Consider the following 25,255-nt stretch of genomic DNA (forward strand, 5'->3'; position numbering starts at 1 on the left):
CTTTCTTGAACCAGCTCCAAGCCAGAGGCAGAAAGAGAAAAAGCAGGGGCTAAGCAGAGGGGTGTAAAGGGTATAGGCTCAGAGGCCAGGAATCAGGTCAGAAGGAAGTTGGTGGGGACAGACACTGGGTCTGAATGGCATGTGGGTTGCGACAGGAGCCCTGGAGGTGGCATCCTTTAGGAGTAAGGCAGGAAGCAGGGTATGCATTCACTGCTTGTGCATGCAGTGTTTGAGTATGGTGGGGCCTGGGGGCTAAGCTGGGCTGCCCAGAGCAGGATGCACAGTTCAGTTCAGTTCAGTAGTATGAATATTCATGCCTACTGCGTATGAGGCCACCAGGATGGGTGGGACTGTTCCTGCCTGCAGAAGCTTGCAGGATGGCTCAAGCCTTTTCCTCACTCTACAGGACTGGACTTACAGCCTATTCTGCTCTTGCCACCTCTCCAAGGCCTAGGCTCAGGGCCCACAGGGTTCTATAGATAAAAGATGCTGGGTCCAATGAATCAACATACTTTATTAAATGCTCTAAGTGCCAGTAGAGGGCCCTGGACCCTTGAGCAAGTTTCAGGACTCCTCCCTGGATTCAGGCTGGTCTTTCCCATCATGCCTCTCACTCCTAGTCCAGACTTCAATGCTGGAGGCTCCAGACTTCTGCCTTCCCTCTGGCTCCTCCAGTCATCGTCTCCAATGGAGAATCCTTCCTCCTTCCAGGGACGGAGGCTCAGGAAAGGGCGCATTCATAAGCAGTGTAGCCTGACATGTTCTCCCATCAGATGCCCTGGAGGGCACCCCAGCTTGTGTGACTCCTGTAGGATGGCCTTTCCGGGAGGACCAGGGTTCCCTCAGTGCTCTCGGCTTTTATGCTGGGGGTGGTAGGCAGATGTCTGGTGCTCTTTAAGTTCAAAGGCATCATGGCCTTCCCTGTGGAGCATAGATAGAGGTCAGGGATCACAGGTGGCCCCGCAACTCTCCCAGCCCCAAAGAACATTCCACCTGCACCCACCGGAAGCAGCGGACACAGTAGAGGTCTCCGTCACAGCTAGCACAGCGCAGGGTGGCATCCTCATTGCAGATGCAGCACCAGGGGAGCTCCTCTTCCTCAGCCTCAGGCCTGGCGGCCACAGCCTGAACCTTTGGAGACCAGGGAGGAATGGGGGACATAAGGTACCCGATGGGGTCTGGGAGGGCGGCTGGAGGAACAGTCGGCCAGGCAGGGAGGGAGGCTGTGGTGGTGGCCCGGGGGTCTGTGTCTGGGGTTTTCCTCACCTCAGGCTCTGCCCTGCAGGATTGGGCTTGGGGTCGGAGAGCTGGCTCTGCAGGGATGTTAAAGCCACTTGCCTCATCCAGGGCAGCTTCTTCAGTGAGCTGTGGACAGGGCAAAGAGGTACAGCTCCCCACTCCAGGCAGCCCCGCCAACACACAGTATTTCTGCGCTCTGTGGCCTGAGCTCTCAACCCATCTTCCTTTATGTTGTCCGTGGCTGCTGATACCCCATCTCAAGGGCCCAGGGGCAGGTCTGTGTCACAGGGGCAGGGGGGCCCAGCTAGAACAGGAGCTGCACGGTGACTAGCCATCGAGCCCCAGAGCGGAGGCAGAGTGAATGGGGTCAGGTGGGTGGTGGGGCAGTGTGGCAGGGACAGGACAAGGGGTGGTCGGGTGGGTAAGGTGGGGCCGACCTGCTGAAGGACTCTCTGGATGGCTGTCTCCTCATCCTCTTCGTCATCACTGTCTGGAAGGCGGTAGTCCTGTAGGGTCACTTGAAGAGGGAGAGACGGGAGCAGAGGAAGAGGAGTGAGGTTGAGAGCTCACCTGAGTGGCTGTACTTCTGCCCCCAGCAGAGGTTTGGTTTCCAGTGGCACGTGTTCCAGAACTGAGCAGCCTTTGCAGCCACTCTGATCAGACCCTGCCCCACCATGCTGGGCTGGAGGGCATGAACAGAAGGCTCCGTACCTGAAGGGACCCAGGGTCCCCTGCCCCCTGATGGCTGCCACTTGTTCCTCATCCACTGCTTTGCCCCAGCACCTTCCTCGTGGTTCTGGGTGGAGCTCGATAGACCCCTGGGCACAGGGACCCCCAGCCCCTGACTCAGCCTGGCAGAGAGTACAGCCACTGTGCAGTTTGGCCTGAGGGTGAGAGTGGGGAGGACTGCCCAGTGGACATGAATGAGTGGCTGCTCCCCAGCCTCTACCTCTATCGGGGTCGCGTCCCTGCAGCACGGCCAGGCGCTTGGCGAGGGCCAGGATCCGCTCCTGCCTTGTGTTCTCCTCCCGAAGCGTGACTGCTGCCTCAGCCAGCAGCCTCCTCTTCTCCTCCTCCAGGGACCAGGTGGCCTGTCCCTTGCAGCTGGTGCTCTGGGCCCCTGGGTCCCCCTGGTTGAGGTCATTCTGGATAGAGGCGGCTGGAAAGAGTGATGCATTCAGGGAGGCAGACATTTCAGGATCTCTCATCAGAAACCACTGAGCCCGTTTCTCAACGTTTTAAAAAAAAACACAGACTGGGCTTCCCTGGTGGTGCAGTGGTTGAGAGTCCGCCTGCCAATGCAGGGGACACGGGTTCGTGTCCCGGTCTGGGAAGATCCCACATGCCGCGGAGCGGCTGGGCCCATGTGCCATGGCTGCTGAGCCTGCACATCCGGAGCCTGTGCTCCGCAACGGGAGAGGCCACAACAGTGAGAGGCCCGCATACCGAAAAAAAAAAAAAAAAACCACAGATTATCAGCTTTTTGTTCAACAATAGCTCCTGTGGTTTATATTATAAATAAAATTAGTATTTCCTCCATTATCCCAAATGTAAAAAACTAGTAATCTTAGACATTTCTTTTTCAATTATATCCATCCCACCCACCTGATATTTTAACATGCTGCCCTTAGGGTGGGTGCCCCACGGTATGAGAATCACTGCCCAAAAGGAGCAGGATATGGGGAGGTCAAGGTCCAGCCAGGCTCTCTGCCTTACAGGCTGGAATCAGCATTTCCAGGGAGCAGCGCAGAGAGGACATGAGGGAAGCTGAGGTCTTGAACGTCACTAGGCAGGAAGAATTTTACCAGAGTGGGTGTGGCTCTGACATGGTCCCCTTTAGCTCAGAGTTTCAGAGTAAGATGTTTGAAGTCAGACAGCTTTGGGTTCAAGTCCCAGCTTTGCTACTTAATAGCTGTGTGACCTTGGTCAAGTTCCTTAAGCTCACCAGGCCTCAGTTTCCTCATTTATCAAATACGGATAATAACAGTTATTATAGGATTACTGAGGATATTCAGTGAGATTGTATCTCTAAAGCAGGGTTTCTTAATCTTGGTTCTATTGACATTTTGGACAGGATACTGGCATACCTTGTTTTATTGAGCTTCAGTTTATTGCGCTTCACAGATACTGCCTTTTGTTTTTTGTTTTTTTTTACAAATTGAAGGTTTGTGGCAGCCCTATGTTGTCAGATGATGGTTAGCAATTTTTAGCACTAAAATATTTTTAAATTAAGGTATGTACATTGTTTTTCTAAACATGCTATTGTACACTTAATAGACTACAGTATCGTGTACATAAGTTTTACACGCACCAGGAAACCAAAAAATTTGTGTGACTCACTTTATTGCAGTGGTATTCAACTGAACCCGCAATATCTCTGAGGCATGCCTGTAATTCTTTGTTGCGGGGTTGTCCTGTGTATGTACGATGTTTAGCAGCATCCTTAGCCTCTGCTCACTAGATGCCAGTGGTACCCTATGAGTTGTGACACCCAAAAAGTCTGCAGACGTTGCCAAATGGGCCCTGGAGGGAAAATCATCCATGGTTGAGAACCACTGCTCTGAAGCTTTTGAACAGCAGTGTCCAAAAGAATTTTTTAAGATGATGGGATCATTCCATATCATGTCTGTATTTGTGCTGTCCAAGAGTGTAGCCAAGAGCCACTTGTGGCTACGGAGCACTTGAGATGTGGCTGGTACCACTGAGGAACTGACTCTTAAATTGTATTTAATTTCAGCTAAATGTCAATAGCCTCTTCCTCCTCTTTAGCATCATCATCATCGTTGTAGAGAACATTCACTAAGCATTTACTATGAGCCAGGCAGAGTCCTAAGCACTACTGGATTAGCTCATTTCCTCCTCATGACTTCCTTGTGAGGTAGGTTTTACCACACATTCCTCCATTTTACAGATGAGGAAAGTGAGACTTAGGTCAAGTAACGTGCCGAGGGTCACACAGCTAGTAAGTGGTAGAAAAGGGAATCACTGTCTGAGCCTAAAGCCCACATGCTTATCCACTAGGCCTACACTGGCTCCCACTGGAGTAAACACTCAATAAATGGTAGCCTTTGTAATGTTGACTATTCTCTGATTGATGTTCACCTCCCAGAGCGTGGGCAGCAGAGCCTCTCCCACCTGGGGAAAGAGTCGGGGGGCAGATCCCTGGGGGAGCTAGGTGGAGAAGATACCTGGGCCTCCTCGTTCCCAGCTCTCATCAATAGCCACCTCCGCTGCTAGCTCTGTCAGCAGATCCTGTGTCTGCTGGGCCTGGGTCCTGGTGTCTGGTGGCTGATGTGCCTGCTCAGAGGAGGGAACCTCAGTGGGGAGCAGCGTAGGCAGGAAGCCGCACCATAAGGCTCAGAACAGTTTTAGGTCGGGGTGGGTGCTGAGGAGTTCCCAAAGCTCAGGGAAAGGGGACAATTCCAGAGCCCATGTAATCAAGTAGGTCTGGCAGTCCCCAGCAGGACCAAGAGGCCACTCTTTCCTGCCCCACCCAATCCTGCTGCCTGTCCCTGGTTCCTTGGTCTGGCAGCAGGCCTCAGGAGCAGGAGGTACTCCTGCAAAGTATCTAAGCATACACGTATCTGGGCTTCTACTGGGTCCTCGTCCCAGGGCCTCCATCCCTTCAAAGCCACAGCACTCACCAGCTGGGGGGTCTGAGAAGGTGGAACTCTGCCCTGCAGTGAAGCAAGCCGTGCCTCCATCTCCTGGGTGGAAGGGATGGAACCCTGGGGTGCATCCCTCAGTGCAACTAGCCTGGCTTCTATCTCCGCCTGCGAGGGCACTGACTCTGCAATTGGCATAGAGAAGCCTTGTAAGATCCAGAGGAATCCTAGTCCCACGAGCCCTGAATAGTGTCTTTTCCACCCTGTCTGCCCCCACTCACTGGGCTTGTTCTCCTGGCGGAGCCGTGCTAGGCGCTCAGCAATGACTTGGTCTTGCTGGGTCAGTCCATGGCTCTGGGGAGTGTTGGGCTTCTGCTTGGCTTCCAAGGCTGCCACACGCCTGGCGGGATATGAGATAGAGGCTCTTAAAGAATGCAGAAGGGAGGGGTGAAGGCACTCACTGTTTCCCATTCAAATCATTTCTAGGCAGCTAGGGAGGCCTCCAACAGACAATTTTCTGTGACGCTTGCTCATGTCACCCTGCAGCCCAACCCAGCTGACCGACGGGAGAGTCCAGATGAGAGGGCGAGATCTGCCAAGAATCTTTTCTGGGGAAAGGACTGGTGAGCTGCTTTCTAAGCCCAAGAGGGCAGTCAGGAGCCTGAGAGGTAGATATTTTCCTGATCCTGTGCTCATTTGATCTGTAGGCTGGGAAGAGACTCCTACCCTATGGCTCCCTTGTCCTTTCCCCATCCCCATTTGTCTCTGTCCCTTCAGCACTTACTTCTTATAGTTCTGAGGTGGTGACCACTTGGAGGCATTGGCAGGAGCAGATCCTCTATAGAGAAGAAATCTGGTGTCAGAAGTCACCTGCCATCTGCCTATGAGTGTCCCCCACCCCAAACACTTCCTGGGCTGACCTCTAGACATAGAGCACAAGGCTGTGAGGCCTGGCCATCTGCCTGCTGCCATGCTTGGCTGAACCCTCGACCATATATTGGCTTCTCACCTGGTCAGAACCTCATGGCACTGCTTGCAGACTTTCTGTTGGGTGTTTCCAGCCCGGGGAACCGCTGCACTGAAGCTAAGACAGCCGGAACAGAAGGCCCGGCCACAGTTCTTACAGCCGTACTACAAGAAACATGAAGCAAGGGGTCTACCTCTCACCTGCCCCTGCAGGCTCCTCCCTGGGACTCTCCAAACACACACAGAGAGCAGACACTGGAGTTGTGACCAGCTGCTGGGAGGAGGATGAGGAGTGGGGCCCCTAAGGACTGGGGAGAGACAGGGGTGGAGGGTAAAGCGATTCCTCAGTCTCCAGTATTCTATTCAAATCTCGAAAGCTTCATGCAAAATTCCCATGCTTTCTACTCTGTCTTCAATTCCCTGACACTGGAGTGTAAAAGACAAATAGGCAAAGCCCCATGCTTCAGGTCACTGACTCTTCAAAAAGGAGAAACAGTGCAGAGCCCATGCCTTCTCTGCTCTAGCAGAGATGAAAGGAGGCTTGACTCAGAATAGGATGGTAACAGTAGCAGCCTCCATCTGTTAAGCATTTACTGTGTGCCAGGCGCTAAACTCAGTACTTAACTTTCATCACCTGATTTAATCCTCACAATTTATACACACTATCTTACTTATTCCTGATGACCACCATTATTATTCCTATTTTAAACGGGATCAGAGAGGTTACACGACTTGCCCAAACCAAGGTCACCCCATGAATGACAGGAGAGCTCAAATTTGGATCCTGACCACTTTGATTCCAAAACCCAGGTTTCTGAGTGCTACATGGATCTGCTTCCCTACCTGCTATTCATTCATCCTATCTGGTTCCTATCTCCTGGTCACAACTGAGGCTGAGGAAGCCTGCAGTTTACCAGGGAAACTTGGCAGGTCTGGCCTGAGGACAAGTGAGACTTTGCCATGGTGCCCTGGGGCAGGAGAAAGGGCAGTAATCTAACTCAAGAAACCGCGGAAGGGCTTGCTGGTGACGGTTTCAGAGCAGAGAGAGCAAAGGGCATGGGGTGATGGAGAGTAGGCTGTGGAGAAGCAGGGTGGAGGGAAGGAAACAGCCGGATCCTACACTTGGCAGACAGAAAAGCCTAGATTTCCCAAAATGACAGGAGCCCAATTTACAGTTTATGGGGAACTCTCACCTCCAGGACCTCACTGGACCCTCACACCAACCCCGAAAGCGAGGGAGTGTTAGCCCCACTTTATAGAAATGGAAACTGAGGCTCAGTGACTTCATCAAAACCACACACCTGGAGAGGGCCCGTAAAAACAAGCCTGCGGACTGCAAGTCCTGTGCATTTCCCACTACTCCGCGTCCTCCCTAGCCCTCTAGCCCCCGGGGAGAGAAGACTCGCCTCCTTCTTGAAGAGGGTGAACTTGACAGCGCAGCCGTAGCACCTATTCTCCATCGTGGTTGCCGGCGCGGCGCGGCAAGGTCGGCGGAGCTGAGCTCCTGCGGCTCATATCCAGGACCCCGTGCACCCTCACCCAGCCCCGCCGTTACTCTCCACGCCCACTCGCGCGGGCCAACCAAGGCCTCCGACAGGAGAATCACTACGGTCACCTCAACCCAAGAGCACAAGCGGCGGACGCGAGGGCTGTTGGGAGTCGTAGTTCATTCACTAGTGCCCGCTTCCCTCAGAGGCAGTCAAGCCTAGTTCAGATCACGACATTTCCCAGGAGGCTAAGCGCCTTCCTCAGGCTTGGGGTCGATAGTCCCCGGGACTCCCCATACGCTTAGGCTCTTGGGAGTTGTGGTACTAATCCAGTCAGGGTTGGAACCATGGCGGTGACCAAGGAGCTCTTACAGATGGACCTGTACGCGTTATTAGGTATCGAGGAGAAGGCGACGGACAAAGAGGTGAGAACTGGGGCGAGGAGGGCCGATCCCGAGCGACCTGGCGTGCTTTCCCGTCTTGGCGCCTCGCCCGAGGCTGGCACCATCAGCTTTCCACGTTCGGCCGGGCCCTGAGTGGGGAGCGAGGGGCGGCCCGACGGCCTCAGGTGGGTTCCCAGACCTTTCCTGAATGGTCTGAGGGCCTCACGAGGAAGAAGGGGCACGAGAGGGAGGCTCCTAGCGCGGGGAACTGTACTGTGCTCTCCCCGTGACCCTTGTCTAGAAGGGGCCGCGGGTGAGTCTGTGAGACAACCCTAGCCTACTTCCTGCGCCTGCGCAGTGTCAGCCTTCGATTCCGCTTCTATCTAAACTGTGGCAGGGGGAGCTTCATTGTCTCTCTCTTGCTGGCTGATTTAACTCTGCTTAGAGCCTAGGGCGGAAGAAAGGCCAGGTCTCAAGGCTCCTCCATTCCTTTTTCATACCCTCCGTGGCAGTGTGACCTATGACTCTGCCACCTCTATTTTCTTTTTACATCCCAGCCCTTTGACTCTTTTCAAGTAGCAGATGCTCAGGTGTTGCCCTCTCACCATGTGCTAGTGGGCCAAAAGCAGGAGGATCAGAAGGATAAGGCAGATGACCTAGAGTTTCACGGGAAGGCGTTGATAGATGTGTCAGGGAGTGGGACACTGATCAAGCTGTAATTAAGATTTATGTTACTTTCTCCTGGATTATGGTGGTAGCTGTAGCAGTGTAAGAAGGGGAGGCAGATAAGTCACCAGATGGAAATTAATGCCTGCAGATGCCCCTGTACCTCCAGGCTGCTCTGCTCATCGGCAGAGCTTGTGAGAAGAGGAAGCTCTGGGGCAGAAAAGCAGGGAGACCCATAGGGCCCTTGAGGAGGGATACTGTCAGCCTGTACAGAACTGTTCCCTGCAGCTGCAGCTGAAATCAGAAGTGGGCCATGGGGATGTATACACAGCACCAAAAGCATCTGTTACACCTATCTCATAAGTCTTAAATTTTCACTATTAATAATGCCTAACACCTATATAATACTTACTATGTGCTGGACACTATTCTAAGTGTTCTACATTTGTAAATTGTTTAATTAGTACTTCGTTAATAGTGAGAAATTACTTTGGACACTTCACACCAGATCTAGCCAGTGTGTTGGAACCTCGAAGTTGAGAACTCCTGAGGAAGGCAATTAAGAGCCACTGATGTATATATTAATCAGATTTTTTTTTTTTTTTTTTTTTTTTTTGGTACGCGGGCCTCTCACTACTGTGGCCTCTCCCGTTGCGGAGCACAGGCTCCGGACGCACAGGCTCAGCGGCCATGGCTCACGGGCCCAGCCGCTCCGCGGCACGTAGGATCCTCCCGGACCGGGGCACGAACCCACGTCCCCCGCATAGGCAGGCGGACTCTCAACCACTGCGCCACCAGGGAAGCCCGACATAATCAGATTTTAAAGAAAATATTCAACATCAGTGTGCAGAAAGGACACAAGTAGGGGGTGGGTAGAGGAGCTGCCACTAGAGGGTCAGGTGGGGCTGTTGTCTAGGCAAGAGGCCAAGGTCTAAGCAGCACAGTGAGGTTGGGATTCAGTTTTCACTCAGGTGAGATAAGGGATAGGTGAGAAGACTTTTTTTTTTAAGATTTTTAAAATATTTATTTATTTATTTTGGCTGTGTTGGGTCTTTTGAGTTGTGGTGGCACGCGAGGTCTTCGTTGAGGCGTGGCGCGTGGGCTCTTTCTTTGAGGCGCGTGGGCTTTCTCTCTAGTTGTCGTGTGCGGGTTTTCTCTCTAGTTGTGGCGCGCGGGCTTTCTCTCTAGTTGTGGTGTTCAGGTTTTCTCTCTCTAGTTGTGGTGCGTGGGGTCCAGAGCGCATGGGCTCTGTAGTTGCAACTTGTTGAGGTGCGCGAGCTCAGTAGTCGTGATGTGTGGGCTTTGCTGCCCTGCGGCATATGGGATCTTAGTTCCCTGACCAGGGGTCGAACCCACGTCCCTTGCATTGGAAGGCGGATTTTTTATCACTGGACCACCAGGGAAGTCCCCTGGAATCATTCTTGATACCTCCCTATCCTCTCACTCTTGCATCTAGTCCATCACCAGGTCCTAATGAATTCACTTCTCAAATAATCTCCAAACCTGTTCATTAATCTCCATCTCCACCACCACCGCTCCAGCCCAAATGCCCATCAACTTCCATCTGAATGATTAGAGTGGCCTGCCAACTCATTTCCCTGCTTCCAGTCTATTCTATTCCACTCTGTTGCACTCCTCCAGTTTGTTCTACTCACGGAAAATGGAATAATCTTGGTGCTCCTTTAAAACCCTATTGCACTTTTAATAAAACATGCAATAGAATTTCTTACCCCTTCTTACATGCTTTTCCCTCTGCCGAGAACACTCTTTCTCCCCTTCTGTTAACCTGGGTTACTTTTACTTGGCTTTCAGAACTCAGCTTAAATGGCACTTCCTCAGAGAGGCCTTGCCTATTGTACTTTCATAGCAGCCACTTCTCCTTTCCAGCACTTATATCAGTTTGCAAGCATATATTCATTTGTGTGATTATTTATCTCATGCCTTACTCCCCTCTGTACTCTTAGCTCTGAGGAGCAGGTCTGGTCCATTCACTTCTGTAGCATCCCCTTCCTGGTGACTGGCACAGAGTAGGCTCTCAATAAATATTTGTTGAATGAAGGAAGTAGCAGCTAAGAGCCCACTGGAACAACTTGGCTTGAGAATCAGGAGATCTGGGGCCTCATTCAGAGCCTGACTTTCCTCAAATGTAAAACGAGGGAGTTGGGCAAACTATGACTTCAGGGGTCAAATGGCCCATGACCTGGTTTTTAATGAGTCATGAGCCGAGAATGGTTTTTCATGTTAAAACGATTGTAAAAAAAACAACCACAACTCAACAACAAAAAACCGAATAACTCAATTAAAAAATAGGCAAAGGACTTGAATAGACATTTCTTCAAAGAACATATATAAATGACCAATAAATACATGAAAAGATGTTCAGTACCACTGGTCATTAGATAAATGCAAATGAAAACCACAGTGAGATACCACTTCATACTCATTAGGATGGCTATTAAAGAAAAACAAAAACAGAAAGTTACTAGTGTTGGTGAGGATGTGGAGAAATTAGAACCCTTGTACATTGCTTGTAGTGCAGCTGCTGTGGAAAACAGTATGACAATTCCTCAAAAAATTAAACATAGAATTACAATATGATCCAGCAATTTCACTTCTGGGTATATACCCAAAAGAAATGAACTCAAACAGATTTTTGTTTTTTATTTATTTTATTTACTTTAGGCTGTGTTGGGTCTTCATTGCTGCACACGGGCTTTCTCTAGTTGTGGAGAGCGGGGGCTACTGTTTGCTGCGGTGTGTGGACTTCTCACCGCGGTGGCTTCTCTTGTTGTGGAGCACGGGCTCTAGGCACGCAGGCTCAGTAGTTGTGGTTCGCGGGCTCTGGAGCACAGGCTCAGTAGTTGTGGCGCATGGGCTTAGTTGCTCTGCGGCATGTGGGATCTTCCCGGGCCAGGGATCAAACCTGTGTCCCCTGCATTGGCAAGCGAATTCTTAACCACTGCACCACCAGGGAAGTCCCTCAAACATATTTGTACACCCATGTTCATAGTGGCATAATTCACAATAGCCAAAAGGTGGGAGCAGCCAAAGTGGCCATCAACAAATGAATGGTTAAACAAAATGTGGTATATACATACAATGGAATATTATTCATCCTTGAAAAGGAAGGACATTCTGACACATGCTACAATATGGATGAAACTTGAGGGTATGATGTTGAGTGAAATAAGCTAGTCACAAATGGACAAATATTATATGGTTCCTCTTGTACAAGATTCCTAAGAGTAGTCAGATTCACAAAGTAGAATGGTAGTTTCCGGGGGCAGGAGAGCGAGTGTGGAATGAGGAGTTAGTGTTTAAATGGTGCAGAGTTTCAGCTTTACAAGATGAAAAAAGTCCTGGAGACTTACGGCGGTAATGGTTGCACAATATTAATGTACTTAATGTCATAGAACTATACACTTAAAAACGGTTAAAATGGTAACTTTTATGTTAATATATATTTTATTTTATATATGTTTTACAATAAAAACAACCAACCAAAACAGAATAAAAACAAAGAAGAACATATGTCACGGGAATTTAGAGAGTCAGCAAGTCCCAAAGGTAGATGTTTTTGTTCCCCATCCAGCCCTAAGGGAGACAGGTGGGGCAAGGTATCATTTTCTTGTAGGAAAGCTTTGAGTTGAGGACCCAGGTTTGGTGTGGAAGTTCTCCGGGGGAGAGGATAACGCCCCAGGAATCCAGTCTCCTCCTAGAATCTCAGGCAGTAAGCCCTAGGTTCTTATGTGCTAATGCACATGTGCCTGTGTGCGCGTATGTGCGCACACACACAGGACAGGGCCGGGCCCTAGAGCCTGCCAAGATGAAGAGTAGGTCATGGATTAATGCCACTTGCAAACCTTGAAGAGATTCTGAATTAATCTCAGGGATTATTTAGGTGACTGCAATGGCCTTCCAATCCTTTTCCTAGTTCTGTTCTTGCCCCCTTGAGCCTCTTCGCACAGCAGCCAGAGTGAGCCTTTAGATGGTAAATCAGATTGTGTTACCTCTGCTCCCAGCTCCCCAGGGGCTTCTCATCAGTGTTAGAATGAAGCCTGAAGGCCCTCCCTGGCCCTTGGGGCCCTCAATGCCTCTCTTGCATGTTCCCTACCACTCTTCCCTTGCTCACCGGGCTCCAGCCACATCAGTCCTATAATTTTTTTTTAATTGTGGTGAAATATACATAACATGAAATTTTCCATTTAAACCTTTTTTTTAGTGTACAATTCAGTGGCATTAAGTACATTTACATTGATATGCAACCATCACCACTATCCATCTCCAGAACTTTTCCATCATCCCAAACTGAAGTTCCATAACTTTAAACGTTAACTCCCTGTTCTCTTCTCCCCTCAGCCCCTGGTAACTATTATTTTACCTTTCTTCTCTATGAACTTGACTATTTTATGTACCTCATACAACATGCAAATATATAGTATTTGTTTTTTTATATCTGGCTTATTTCACTTAATGTAATGTTTTCAGGTTTCATCCATTTTGTTGAATGGATCAGAATTTCCTTCCTTTATAAGGCTGAATAATATTTCACCATATGTATATACACATTCTGTTTCTCTACTCATCTTTTGATGGACATTTGGGTTGTTTCAACCTTTTAGTTGTTGTGAATGGTGCTATTAGGAACATGAGTGTATGAATATCTGTTCGAGTCCTGCTTTCAGTTCTTTTGGGTATGTATCCCACAGTGTAATTGCTGTATCATTAAAATTCTATGTTTAATGTTTTGAGGAACTGCCATACTGCCTTCCACAGCAGCTGCACCATTGCACATTTCTACAACAAATGCTCAGTCGTTCCAGTTTCTCCACATTCTTCCCACCACTTGTTATTTTCGGTGTTTTGGATAATAACCATCCTAATGGATATGAAAGAGGCCTCCAGTGATATTATTTCAAACTCACCTAACACATTACTGCTTCATGGCCTTTACATTTGCTAGTCCTTCTGTTTAGAACATCTCTTTCCTGGTAGTTGTATATCTCACTCCCACACCTTATTCAAATTTCCATTCAAGTATCACCCCCTACCCTCTCAAAGGCTTTCAGAAGTCGTACATCTAATTACTACACGTTGTATTACATGCCCATTTGCTTACCATTGGTCTCCCCCATTAGAATGTAAAAAATCCAGGAAGGAAGAGACTTACTCTTTTATGTTTACTGCTATGTCTCTAGCACCTAGAACAATGCCTGGCCCTTGATAGGTGTTCAGTCAATCCTTGTTGCATGATTGAATATGTATTATTACTTTCTTATGCAGTCATACTTTGTGGCAAAGTGAAATTACTAGACCAATCAAATATATTTACCAAAAGTAAATGTATTTAAAAGCTTTTACAAAATTGTCTTTCAGAAAAGTGGTGCCATCTTATACTCCCACTGGGTAGGCAGGAGATCACCCCATCTCTCAGCTGGCAGTTCCCATCCTGGCTCTCGAAAACAGCATGCTGTGTGCCCAGTGCCTTGTGCGCGCGCGCGCGCGCGCACACACACACACACACACACACACACACACACACACACAGAGCAGGTCCCACAGTTCATTAAATGAACTTTACAGTGTTCTCCCTGCCTCTTTTGTTTTTCTCTTTCTTCATCTGTGTTTTCGAGGAGGGTAGAAACATTTCCCACAAACACCATTCGATTCCACAAACTTTTAAGTGCCTACCTACTGTGTGCCTGTCGCAGAGCCTGGTGCTAGGGATACAAATGTGAAGAGAGCAGTTCCTGGAGGGTCACCCCATCGTGTCTGTTTCCAGCCTCTCTGTCTCTTGCTTTTGTGGTCCATCATTTTGAAATGCAGAGGTCAAAGTTGATAATTCTAGAAGGTGATGCTTTCTAATCAGATGGTGATTTCCTAGAGAGTGTAACTCATGTAGAAAATGACAGCTTTTATGACTAATCTTAACAAGTAAGGCCAAGAGTCGTTGTTTGTTACATCTACCGTGTGTTGAGAATGGATGGAAATCATAATACAGAGCCTTGAGCAATGTTGGGAATTTTAAATGTGCGTTTATAATCATCTTTGTACTTATCACCAGTGACAGTTAAGAAAGTGGACTTTAGAGGCAGACTGCCTGGATATTGGCTCCATGACTTACCTAGTTTGTGACCTTGAGCAAATATTTAACCTCTGTGTGCCTTGGCTTCCATGTCTGCGAAATGGGAATGGTGGCAGTCCCTCTTCGCCGGCCTTGTTATGAGGCTCAGTCCAGGCAAAACACTTGGCAAGGCACTTGGCACAGACTCACTACAAGTTCCCTCATGCTGTTATCATTGTTGCTCCACCTTCCTTACACTGTAAGTGCTAATGTCCAATGCACATGTCCCAAACTCATGTCTAAGTTTACCCTCCACTCCTCACACCTTCTCACTCATTCCAGTCCTGATAGACCAGTGCTGATTCACCTCACACTACACCAGTGATTCTCGACCAAGGCAGTGGTCAGGGTAGAAAGGCGGTGGGGCATCAGGTAGAACAAAATTGAGGATCAGCAGAGTTCACTATTCAGTTCAAATCTACAAATGAATGGAGTATGTCACCATGGACAAGGGACTGTGTAGGCATGGTGGGACTTCAGAGCTGAAGAAGACATCACTTCTGCTTTCTGACAGCTCACACAATATAGTAAAGAATGAATTCTGAGGTAGAGTGAAAGAGGTGGAATAAAAGTATATAAGGAAAATGCTGTCAGAATAAAGAGGAAGACAAGATTCATATGATTGGCAGGATCATGGAAAACTTCCCCTGAGGAGGTGTTTTTGTGCAAGACCTTGAGAAGAGAAAAGAATATATCACAGCAGGGTTAAAAGGGATCATCATGGTCATTTACTCTCTTCATTTTATAGACAGGAGCATGGAGATCCAAAGAGGCTATGGAACTTGCTGAGATCACCCAGTGAGTGAGTGTTGGGTCAGACTGGAGCCCCAGTTTAATATTCCTTCCACTGCTCTGCAGTTGACACATGAATTTCTCTCCTGTCTATAGCAGCCTTGCCTTTCATTTGAAGCCCTTTGAAGGGTACATAACTCACTGTATCTTGGCAGGTATTACTTGGTGAAGCTTGAAAATGCATTTTGATCAACTGTTTGAAGACTGAAGGTTTTTTTTTTGTTTTGTTTTTGAAGACTGAAGTTTTAAATGTATTTACCAGGAAAACTACCGTGGAAACTTAATATTCACCTTTTCAGTTTATATTTTATTATTGCTTTAAGGAAAAGGCTGTTTTACCTGTTTGCTAGCTAATAACTTTATTTATTTTTTAAAGGGAACTTTATTTTTATTTATTTATTTAATTTATTTTTGGCTGCGTTGCGTCTCTGTTGCTGTGCGGGCTTTCTCTAGTTGTGGCCAGTGGGGGCTGCTCTTCGTTGCGGTGCGTGGGCTTCTCACTGGAGTGGCTTCTCTTGTTGCAGAGCGCAAGCTCTAGGCATGCGGACTTCAGTAGTTGTGGCTTGTGGGCTCTAGAGCGCAGGCTCAGTAGTTGTGGTGCATAGGCTTAGTTGCTGCGCGGCATGTTGTATCTTCCCGGACCGGGGCACGAACCCGTGTCCCCTGCGTCGGCAGGCGGACTCTCAACCACTGCGCCACCAGCGAAGCCCGGCAGGAGGATTCTTAACCACTGTGCTGCCACCAGGGAAGCCCTAATACCTTTATTTAAATCACTTATTTCTGTTATACCCTAGAATGTGATACATTGACATTGTTTCTTACAGATTTAAAAGGAATAAGTTTTTGGGCTTCCCTGGTGGTGCAGTGGTTGAGAGTCCGCGTGCTGATGCGGGGGACGCGGGTTCGTGCCCCGGTCCGGGAAGATCCCACACGCCAAAGAGTGGCTGGGCCCGTGAGCCATGGCCGCTGAGCCTATGCTCCGCAACGGGAGAGGCCACAACAGTGAGAGGCCCTCGTACAGCAAAAAAAAAAAACAGAGAATAAGTTTTTGAGGACAGAGAAGGACTTGAAGGAATGGCATGAAGGGGTAGAAGTCAAAGTGCCTGGCATGACAAGGAATAGGACATTGCCTAGGGTCTGTTGAGGGTGTGGCAGGAGTTGAATCTGAAAAATGTGGTATCTCTGGGCCTCTAGGCCCTAGGGTGGTTGGACTTGATTCTGTGGGCATCTGGGGGCCATTTCTGGATTTGAGGTGAGCCTGACTCAGTCCACTGTCTCCAATGGGAGCCTTTCTCAAAGCCTCTTACCTCCAGACCAGGCACTGAGGCCTCAGGGTTGGGCAGTGAGCCTGGTTTCACTTGACAGCTGTCGTTCATTCACCAAGGGCCTGACCAGCGCTGGGTGGGACCAGGAGCCAGGCCTCCAAGTCCTCTCTGTACCTCTCTGATGGTTAACTCATTCCTGGGTTTGTCTGTCTGGCTGAAAGTCTGAATTTTTGAAGTTCCTTGGCTGCCTGTTAAGTCAAAAGGAATGATTCATTTGTGTTTGTAAGCTGTAAGCTATTCATTAGTATTCAAGATAATACCTCATATTTACATGACACCAAAGTGCTTTCACATAAATTATCTCATTTGATGTGATCTTCAAAGCCTGTGAGGACTTCCTTGGTGGTGCAGTGGTTAAGAATCCTCCTACCAGTGCAGGGCACAAGGGTTCGAGCCCGGTCCGGGAAGATCCCACATGCCACGGAGCAGCTAAGCCCGGGCACCACAGCTACTGAGCTGGCACTCTAGAGCCTGCTCGCCACAACTACTGAGCCTGCGTGCTGCAACTACTGAAGCCCATGCACCTAGAGCCTGTGCTCTGCAGCAAGAGAAGCCACCGCAATGAGAAGCCCACGCACTGCAACGAAGAGTAGCCCCCGCTCACCACAGCTAGAGAAAGGCCACATGCAGCAACAAAGACCCATCCCAGCCAAAAATAAATAAATAAATAAAATATTAAAAAAAAAAAAAGAACACATAAGAATCTAGGGCTTCTCTGGTGGCGCAGTGGTTGAGAGTCCGCCTGCCGATGCAGGCGACACGGGTTCGTGCCCCAGTCCGGGCAGATCCCACATGCCGCGGAGCGGCTGGGCCCGTGAGCCATGGCTGCTGAGCCTGCGCGTCTGGAGCCTATGCTCCGCAACGGGAGAGGCCACAACAATGAGAGGCCTGCGTACCGCAAAAAAAAAAAAAAAAAAAAAATCTGTAACTTAAAAAAAAAAAAACACAAGAGTTTGGGGCTTCCCTGGTGGCGCAGTGGTTAAGAATCCGCCTGCCAATGCAGGGGACACGGGTTCCAGCCCTGGTCCGGGAAGATCCCACATGCTGTGGAGCAGCTAAGTCCATGTGCCACAACTACTGAGCCTGCGCTCTAGAGCCTGTGAGCCACAACTACTGACCCCGTGTGCCACAACTACTGAAGCCCACGCACCTAGAGCCCGTGCTCCGCAGCAATAGCAGCCACCACAGTGAGAAGCCCACGCACCACAACAAAGAGTAGACCCCGCTCGCCGCAACTAAAGAAAGCCTGTGCGCAGCAACGAAGACCCAGCACAGCCAAAAATAAATAAATTAATTTTAAAAAAAACAAGAGTGTGAGGTACGCGAGGACTATTAGCTCCAATTTATAGATGAGAAGACTGACACTGACAGAGTTTGATTTGCCCAGCATAAGGTGGCTAGTAAATGCAGAGCGCCTGCCCAAACCTGCATTTTCTACTCCTATTTCAGAGCTGTTTTCCATGACTCACACCTCAGGAGCAATTAGGGTAACAAGATATGGGTCTGCGGGCCCCAGAAAGCCTTGTGTTCCCATCTGTGACACTGATAGAGATTTGACTCCGTGGGTAAAGCTGCACGACCTGGGTGAGCTCAAAGGGTATTAAGCCGACCCGGACAACTTGAGGAAGTATGTTAAAATTTGTGTTAAAACTACCACAGTGGAGTTTTCATTTCAGCTAAGGTAGAATTCAAAATATTCTCCATTTGCATAGCTGCTTTCCCTATTTTTGCTGTTCCTGAATACTGTTATTTGGTTATTATTTTTCTTTAAATTGACTCACTTGTTTTTACTAATATAATTTGTTTATAAAGGAAACCAGTGTGTTAAGGGGAAAAAAGAATGAGATGTAGGGAGTACCAGGGCCCAGAGAGAAAGAGTTCTGCACCTGGGCAGAGGAGAGTGGCTTTGGGGGTAGGGACCCAGGTCTCCAGGGGTTAAGAGTGACAGCAGGCTGTGGGGAGAGGTGAGGGGCCGCCAGACCCAGGGTATCTGACAGATCTGAGGGGTGGGAATCTCCAACCTGATAGAAGAATGCAGGTGAGGATTTTGGAGTCTGAGCATGATGTAAGCCTGCTTAGGGTAAGGGTGGGAGGGAGAGGCGGGGCCTGAGAGAAGGGGGCATCGGGGGAGGAGGAGGGCTGTAGACTGTGCGCCAGGTGGATAGCTGGCTTGGGGAAGTGGGCTGAGAAGGAGGGCAGGGAAGGGGTTGAGGCCCAGGAAGGGATACTGGGAGTGCTAAAGGGGGACCCAGAGGTGAGAGCCCGAGGGGTACGAGGACCAGAAGAGTGACCTCAGGGATGGGCTGGGGATCCAGATCCTTTAGGGTGCATAGGGGCAACATATGGGGAGAAGCAGCCCAGGCCCTGTGCATGGTCTCAGTTGGTTCAGGCTGCACAGGTCACTGTCCTGAGTCTGGACTGTGGGCCGTGGTTAGCAGACTACAAGAGATATTGGTGTGAGGTCTGGGTGTCCCCAGCATCTCGTTACCACCAGCAGGCCCACATTTTGGGAATGTTGAACTAAGGGTGCTGGTCTGAGGGGTGGCTGGCACCCTGCTTGCTCAGAGCCTTTGGAGCAGTCTGGTTTCCGCAGGAATTTGGGAATTTCTATGTAGTGCTGTTGCAGTGTGGACCACAGGCTGTAAGGAATGAAAGTGGCCAATCTTTTAGGCAGAGGGGACTTCCAGGTAAGTGCCTAGAGCTCTGTGGTTTACTTCCTGCCTATGACATCAGGCAGTCACATAACCTCTGGTGTTGTGGCTAGTACAGGGTTGGGGAACTGTCTGCCTCCCCCAGGCTTAGGGAACTGTCTGCCTCCCCCAGGCTTAGGGAGAAATTACTGCCCAGGCCTAGATTACTGACTGTTCCCATTCCTGGAACTGGGCCTGTAATGGCTTCCTAGCTGATTGACTGGCATGGTTTGTTCATTCAGTACCTGTTGTCACATAGAGTGACCTCCCTGTGTGCCCTCCGTATCTGAGTCTGACCTACGAGTCTGGCTTTTGAGAACTGGGCTTAATTACTTGTACTGCTTACTTGGCTCCAAGTTTTATTATAAGAAAGGATAGCAGCCTTTTAAAAAATAATGATCTCTTCTATGTAGGGCACTTTTCTTTTAAGTTTAATGATGGCTATTTTATATTTATTGGACCCCTTAGTGCTTGGCTTTTTTGTGTGAGTCAGGAGTTCATTCCTTATAAGAGGTGAAACTGAAGGCAGGTGGATTGTCAGAGGCCCTGTTGTGTGCCTGGCGCCAAGCAGTGGAGATGGCGGGAGAGCCAGCTCCAGGCTCCTTTCCCTGCTCTGGGCTCAGGTTGCTGTGAGTGGCGAAATCAGTTATGGAGCTCCGGGAAGGGCTGAGTGGGTGGCTGCTAATTCATGACTCATTATTCCCCTCTGTGATGTGGGCTCTGGGGGGATAACATTTAGTTCCCACTGCAGTTCTCTTATCAGTCTGCGGTAGTGATTTCTTCCCTTTTCCAGGTTTAGTTTCTCAAAAGGAAGTGTTAGCAGGTAGAAGGGGAAATTATGAAATAGTGTGGGAAGGTCTCCTAGGGTTGGGATAGCACCCACTTCCTTCTGCTCTTCAATAGGCCTGAAGTAATTGACATAGTTGAGGCTTCCTAATTGTGTTTGGTTGAGAACAAATGGACATGTGCCCCTTTCATTCAATAGATATTTACTGTGTGCCTACTGAGTACCAGGTGCTGTCCAGTGCACAGTTCTGGCCCCTGGGGATAGGCAAAACTCCCTGCCCCCTAAAGCACATTCCCTTTATTCGTAAGAACCCCCATAATTTCCTGTACCTGTATGCCCTCATTTGAGGCACAATCATAACCAGTTTATCTGTTTTTCCAGACCATACCAGAAAAGAAACAGCAGATTATAAGCACTTCCAGAGACAGGCTGGCATCTGGCACAGTCTAGTAGAGGCTGACTGGGGAGGAGATAGAGAAACTATAAAAAGAGTAGAATTTAAGATCATTACCACCTAAGGAAGCGTAGGGAAAGCCTGACTCTGCCCTCAGTAGCATCTGAACATGTACTGTTCAGTAGTTTCTGTTCTGAATGATGATCCTGAGATATGGAAGACAAGATTAAATTCAAGTAGTATCCTAGGATGGGGAAAGGGAGTAATATTTTAGAAAGACATCAGGAGGAAGACCACACTTCTGCAAATTGGAGTTTAAAGTCCTCGTGGAGCTTATGTTCATCTGAGATCTCTGTTATTCTGGGGCTGAGCCTTGGAGACAGCCTGGTCATCTGAAAAACCATGGTCTGGGCAGGGGGCATTGGGTGAGAGGCCCCTCAACTGTCACCTAGCTCTTTTCTGTGAAGTCTCAGGAAATGCAAATGAATGTTTCCAAGTGCTAGGGAAACCCGGGGATTTAGGAGAAACCTATAGGTAAGGAAGGAAAACTGCAAGTGTTAAGACAATTCAGTAGCTTTTGGCACCTTCCAGTGGCTGCTTCAACCTTGCCTAGGTGTCCCAGCACTTGCAGACTCGGTTTCATAGAGGAGCTGCCAACCCGAATGCCTGGGATTAGATGGTCCTGTCTTTCTCTCACATCATTACATGTAGGGTCCTACTGTTTCTTTGTTCTTCTGAAAGTTCCTCTTCCTTCCCAACTTATCATAGTTAAGAAAAATATTGTTGCATCTTTTTGCCCTGAATCCAGCCTCTTGAGCTGCTAGCTAATAAGGTAGAATATTTCGTAATAAACAATATCGACACGGAAGCTTTTCAAAGGCCTGCTGTAGGAGAGTTGTGTTTACATGATGAGAAATTCTTCAGGCACCAGTCACTCCAGGAGGGCTGGGCAAAGCTGGGAGTCTTATTTGTAACACAAAACACCAAACTCCAGGCCAACCGGTTCAAAGTCAGAACTGGCCTTCAAGGCTAAAACCTAGCAGTGGGCTTTGCCCAGGGCAGGCTTAGCAGCTGACCATAGTAATAACTAGTGAATCAGGACAGACACACTTGGCCAGCATTCTTAGGCCAGCTGGGTTTTGGTTCATGGCCACTCTGGAAGATCTCAGGCTACTTACCCGTACCCCCTACACTTTGAATGAGAGTAGTTCAGAGCCCCTGGGGGCTAACCAAGGATAGAATTTTAGAACTGCCCCCAGCAGACCTGAAACCAGCCTTGTTGTACACCTCAAGAATTCATACTGGCCTCACCTGGGCCTGTTGTGGACCCATGTCCATCCCTGGAGTTCCTGTCAGATTGGCATTGTCCTGGGCTGGTGTCACAATTTACCTCCCTCTCGGGAGTGGATAAACAAGAGGTTTGGACCTTATATTGAGTGCCTGGTTTTTGTTAGGTACTTCACATGGGTTATTTTCTTTAATCCTCACAACAGCCCTATGTGTATGGGATACTTCCCACACTTCGTAGTTGAAGAACCTAAGGCTGAGTGAGATCCAGTAATTTGCCCAAGGTCACACTAGTAGTATGCGGAAGATTCAAAATTTGAAAACACATGTTAGACTCCAGAGCCTTCTTTCTTTCCGTGAACCATGCTACTTCCTAGCTTAGAATAGTTGAAAGAAGCTCAACATCCCTGGTTTTTTGCTTTTTGTTTTTTTATTTTTAAAAATAAATTTATTATTTATTTTTGGCTGTGTTGGGTCTTTGTTGCTGCACACAGGCTTTCTTTAGTTGGCGCAAGCGGGGTCTACTCTTTGTTGTGGTGTACGGGCTCCTCATTTCTGTGGCATCTCTTGTTGCAGAGCATGGGCTCTAGGTGCTGGGGCTTCAGTAGTTGTGGCACGTGGGCTTCAGTAGCTGTGGCTCATGGGCCCTAGAGCACAGGCTCAGTAGTTGTGGCGCACGAGCTTAGTTGCTCCACGGCATGTGGGATCTTCCCGGACCAGGACTCGAACCCATGTCCCCTGCATTGGCAGGCGGATTCTTAACCACTGCGCCACCAGGGAAGTCCCCTGTTTTTCTAGATATAATTGACATATAACATATTAGTTTCAGGTATACAACATAATGATTCGATATGTTTGATGTATATATTGTGAAATGATGAGCATAATAAGTCTAAGTAAATTACACCCATCACTGTTCATAGTTAAAATTTGTTTTTTCTTGTGATAAGAACTTTTAAGATCTACTCTCTTAGTAACTTTCAAATAAACAGTACAGTATTAAGTGTAGTTGCCATGCTGTACATTACATCCCTATGGCTTATATATTTCATAACTGGGAGTCTGTACATTTTGACATTTTGCTCCCCCCACCCTCCCCCAACTGCCTGCCTCTAGCAACCACCAATCTGTTCTCTGTATCTATGAGTTGTTACTTTTTGTTTGTTTTTTAGATTCCACATGTAAATAAGATCATATGATATTTGTCTTTCTCTGTCTGACTCATTTCACTCAGCATAATGCCCTCAAGTTCCATCCATATTGTCTAATGGAAAGATTTCCTTTTTTATGGCTGAATGAGTATATCTGTCTATCTGTGTGTATATGTGTGTGTGTGTGTGTATGTATATGTATAATCTCACATCTTCTTTATCCATTCACCCATCAGTAGACACTTAGGTTGTTTCCATGTCTTGGCTACTGTAAATAATGCTGCATTGAACATGGGGGTGCATTATATTTTCAAGTTAGTGTTTTCATTTCTTTTGGATAAATACCCAGAAGTGGAATTGCTGGATCATTTGGTAGTTCTGTTTTTTATTTTAAAATATTTATTTATTTATTTATTTATTTAGGCCATGCCGTGCGGCTTGTGGGATCTTAATTCCATGACCAGGGATCCATCCAGGCCTTTGGCAGTGAAGGTTCAGAGTTCTAACCACTGGACTGTCAGGGAATTCCCAGTAGTTCTATTTTTAATTTTTTGAGGAATCTCTATACAGTTTTTCATAGTGGCTGCACTAATAGTGCACGTGAGTTCCCTGTTCTCCACATCCTTACCAACACTTACTCTTGTCTTTTTGGTAAGGTAGTATCTTGTTGTGATTTGATTTGCATTTGCCTGATGGATAGTGATGTTGAGCACCTTTTCATGTACCTGTTGGCCATCTGTATATCTTCTTTGGAAAAATGTCTGTTCAGATCCTCTGCCCATTTATTAATCAGATTGGGTTTTTTGTTGTTTGTTTGTAGGTTGTTTTTTGTTTTGGGGGTTTTTTGTTTGTTTGCTATTGAATTGTATGAGTTCTTTCTATATTTTGGATATTAACTCCTTATCAGATATATGATTTGCAAATATTTACTCCCATTCCATAGTTTACCTTTTCATTTTGTTGATGGTTTCCTTTGCTGTGCAGAAGCTTTTTAGTTTGATGTAGTCCCACTTGTTTATTTTTTGCATTTGTTGCTTTTGCTCTCAAATCCAAAAAAAAAAAATCATTGCCAGGACCAATGTTACGGAGCTTACTCCCTATGTTTTCTTTTTGGAGTTTTATAATTTCCAGTCTTACTTTCAAGTCTTTAATCCATTTTGAGTTAATTTTTGTGTATGGGTAAGATAGCAATCCAGTTTCATTCTTTTGCATGTGGCAAAATGCAAAATGGGGAATGCAATTTCCCCAACACCATTTTTTATTTTTTAAAATTTTATTGGGGAAAATTTTTTTATTGGAGTATAGCTGATTTACAATGTTGTGTTAGTTTCAGGTGTACAGCAAAGTGATTCAGTTATACATATACATATATTCATTCTTCTTCAGATTCTTTACCCATGTAGGTTATTACAGAATACTGAGTAGAGTTCCCTGTGCTATACAGTAGGTCCTTGTTGGTTATCTGTTTTATATACAGCAGTGTGTGTATGTTAATCCCAAGCTCCTAATTTATCCCTCCCCTCCCCGCAACACCATTTATTGAAGAGACTGTTCTTTTCCCATTGCATATTCTTGGCCTTTTTGTCCTTTCCCCATTACATAGTCTTGGCTCCTTTGTTGTAAATTAATTGACTGTATATGTGGATTTATTTCTGGGCTGTTCTGTTCCATTGATCAAGGTGTCTGTTTCTATGCCAATACCATACAGTTTTGATTACTGTAACTTCGTAAATAGTTTGAAATCAGGACATATGATGCCTCTAACTTTGTTCTTCTTTCTCAAGATTGCTTTGTCTATTTGGGGTCTTTTGTGGGTCCATACAAATTTTAGGATTTTTTTTTTTCCTGTGAAAATGCCATTGGAATTTTGATAGGGATTGCATTGAATCCATAGATTGCTTTGGGTAGTAAAGACATTTAAACAATATTAATTCTTCCACACCATAAGCATGGAATATCTTTCCTCTTATTTGGTCTTCTTCAACTTCTTTAATCATTGTCTTTTTGTTTTCAGTGTACAAATCTTTCACCTCCTTGGCTAAATTTATTTTTAGGTATTTTATTCTTTTTGATGAAATTGTAAATGGGATTGTTTTCTTAATTTCTCTTTCTGATCATCCTTTGTTAGTGCCTAGAAATGCACTATGTGTATTGATTTTGTATCCTGCCACTTTACTGAATTCTTTTATTCTAACATTTTTTTTGGTGGACTCTTTAGGGTTTTCTGTATATATAATATGTCATCTGCAAATAATGACAGCTTTACTTCTTCCTTTTTGATTTGGATGCCTTTTATTTCTTTTCCTTGCCTAATTGCTCTGGCTAGGACTTCCAGTACTATGGTGAATGAAAGAGGGTA

The 25,255-nt window shown here is 47.3% G+C and overlaps 2 protein-coding genes across 8 annotated transcripts in view; one reads left to right on the forward strand and one right to left on the reverse strand.

Annotated features, from left to right (window-relative positions):
• Positions 1 to 494: 494 nt before the first annotated feature.
• ZFYVE19 (zinc finger FYVE-type containing 19) lies at positions 495 to 7,404 on the reverse strand. The gene is made up of 11 exons (XM_030842973.2): positions 7,217 to 7,404; positions 5,854 to 5,975; positions 5,629 to 5,682; positions 5,126 to 5,244; positions 4,884 to 5,029; positions 4,428 to 4,536; positions 2,189 to 2,398; positions 1,677 to 1,756; positions 1,267 to 1,365; positions 1,004 to 1,131; positions 495 to 921 (listed from the first exon to the last, which is right to left on the reverse strand). The coding sequence occupies exons 1-11, from the start codon at positions 7,268 to 7,270 to the stop codon at positions 843 to 845; spliced, it is 1,200 nt and encodes a 399-aa protein (XP_030698833.1). The 5' UTR covers positions 7,271 to 7,404; the 3' UTR covers positions 495 to 842.
• Positions 7,405 to 7,611: 207 nt separating this feature from the next.
• DNAJC17 (DnaJ heat shock protein family (Hsp40) member C17) overlaps positions 7,612 to 25,255 on the forward strand; it is a 42,120-nt gene continuing 24,476 nt past the window's right edge. For 5 of the 7 annotated variants that reach the window (XR_009563033.1, XR_009563032.1, XR_009563034.1 and 2 more), the window contains exon 1: positions 7,642 to 7,722. Coding sequence is in view for 3 of the 7 variants with exons in the window: in XM_060294451.1 (XP_060150434.1) it covers positions 7,645 to 7,722 (78 nt within the window). In the remaining 4 variants the exon portion in view is untranslated. Of the gene's footprint in view, positions 7,723 to 25,255 lie in introns of all 7 variants that reach the window. The other 2 variants (XM_070044932.1, XM_030842976.3) reach the window with 1 other exon arrangement.

Source organism: Globicephala melas, chromosome 2 (assembly GCF_963455315.2).
Source record: "Globicephala melas chromosome 2, mGloMel1.2, whole genome shotgun sequence".
Lineage (NCBI taxonomy): Eukaryota > Metazoa > Chordata > Mammalia > Artiodactyla > Delphinidae > Globicephala > Globicephala melas.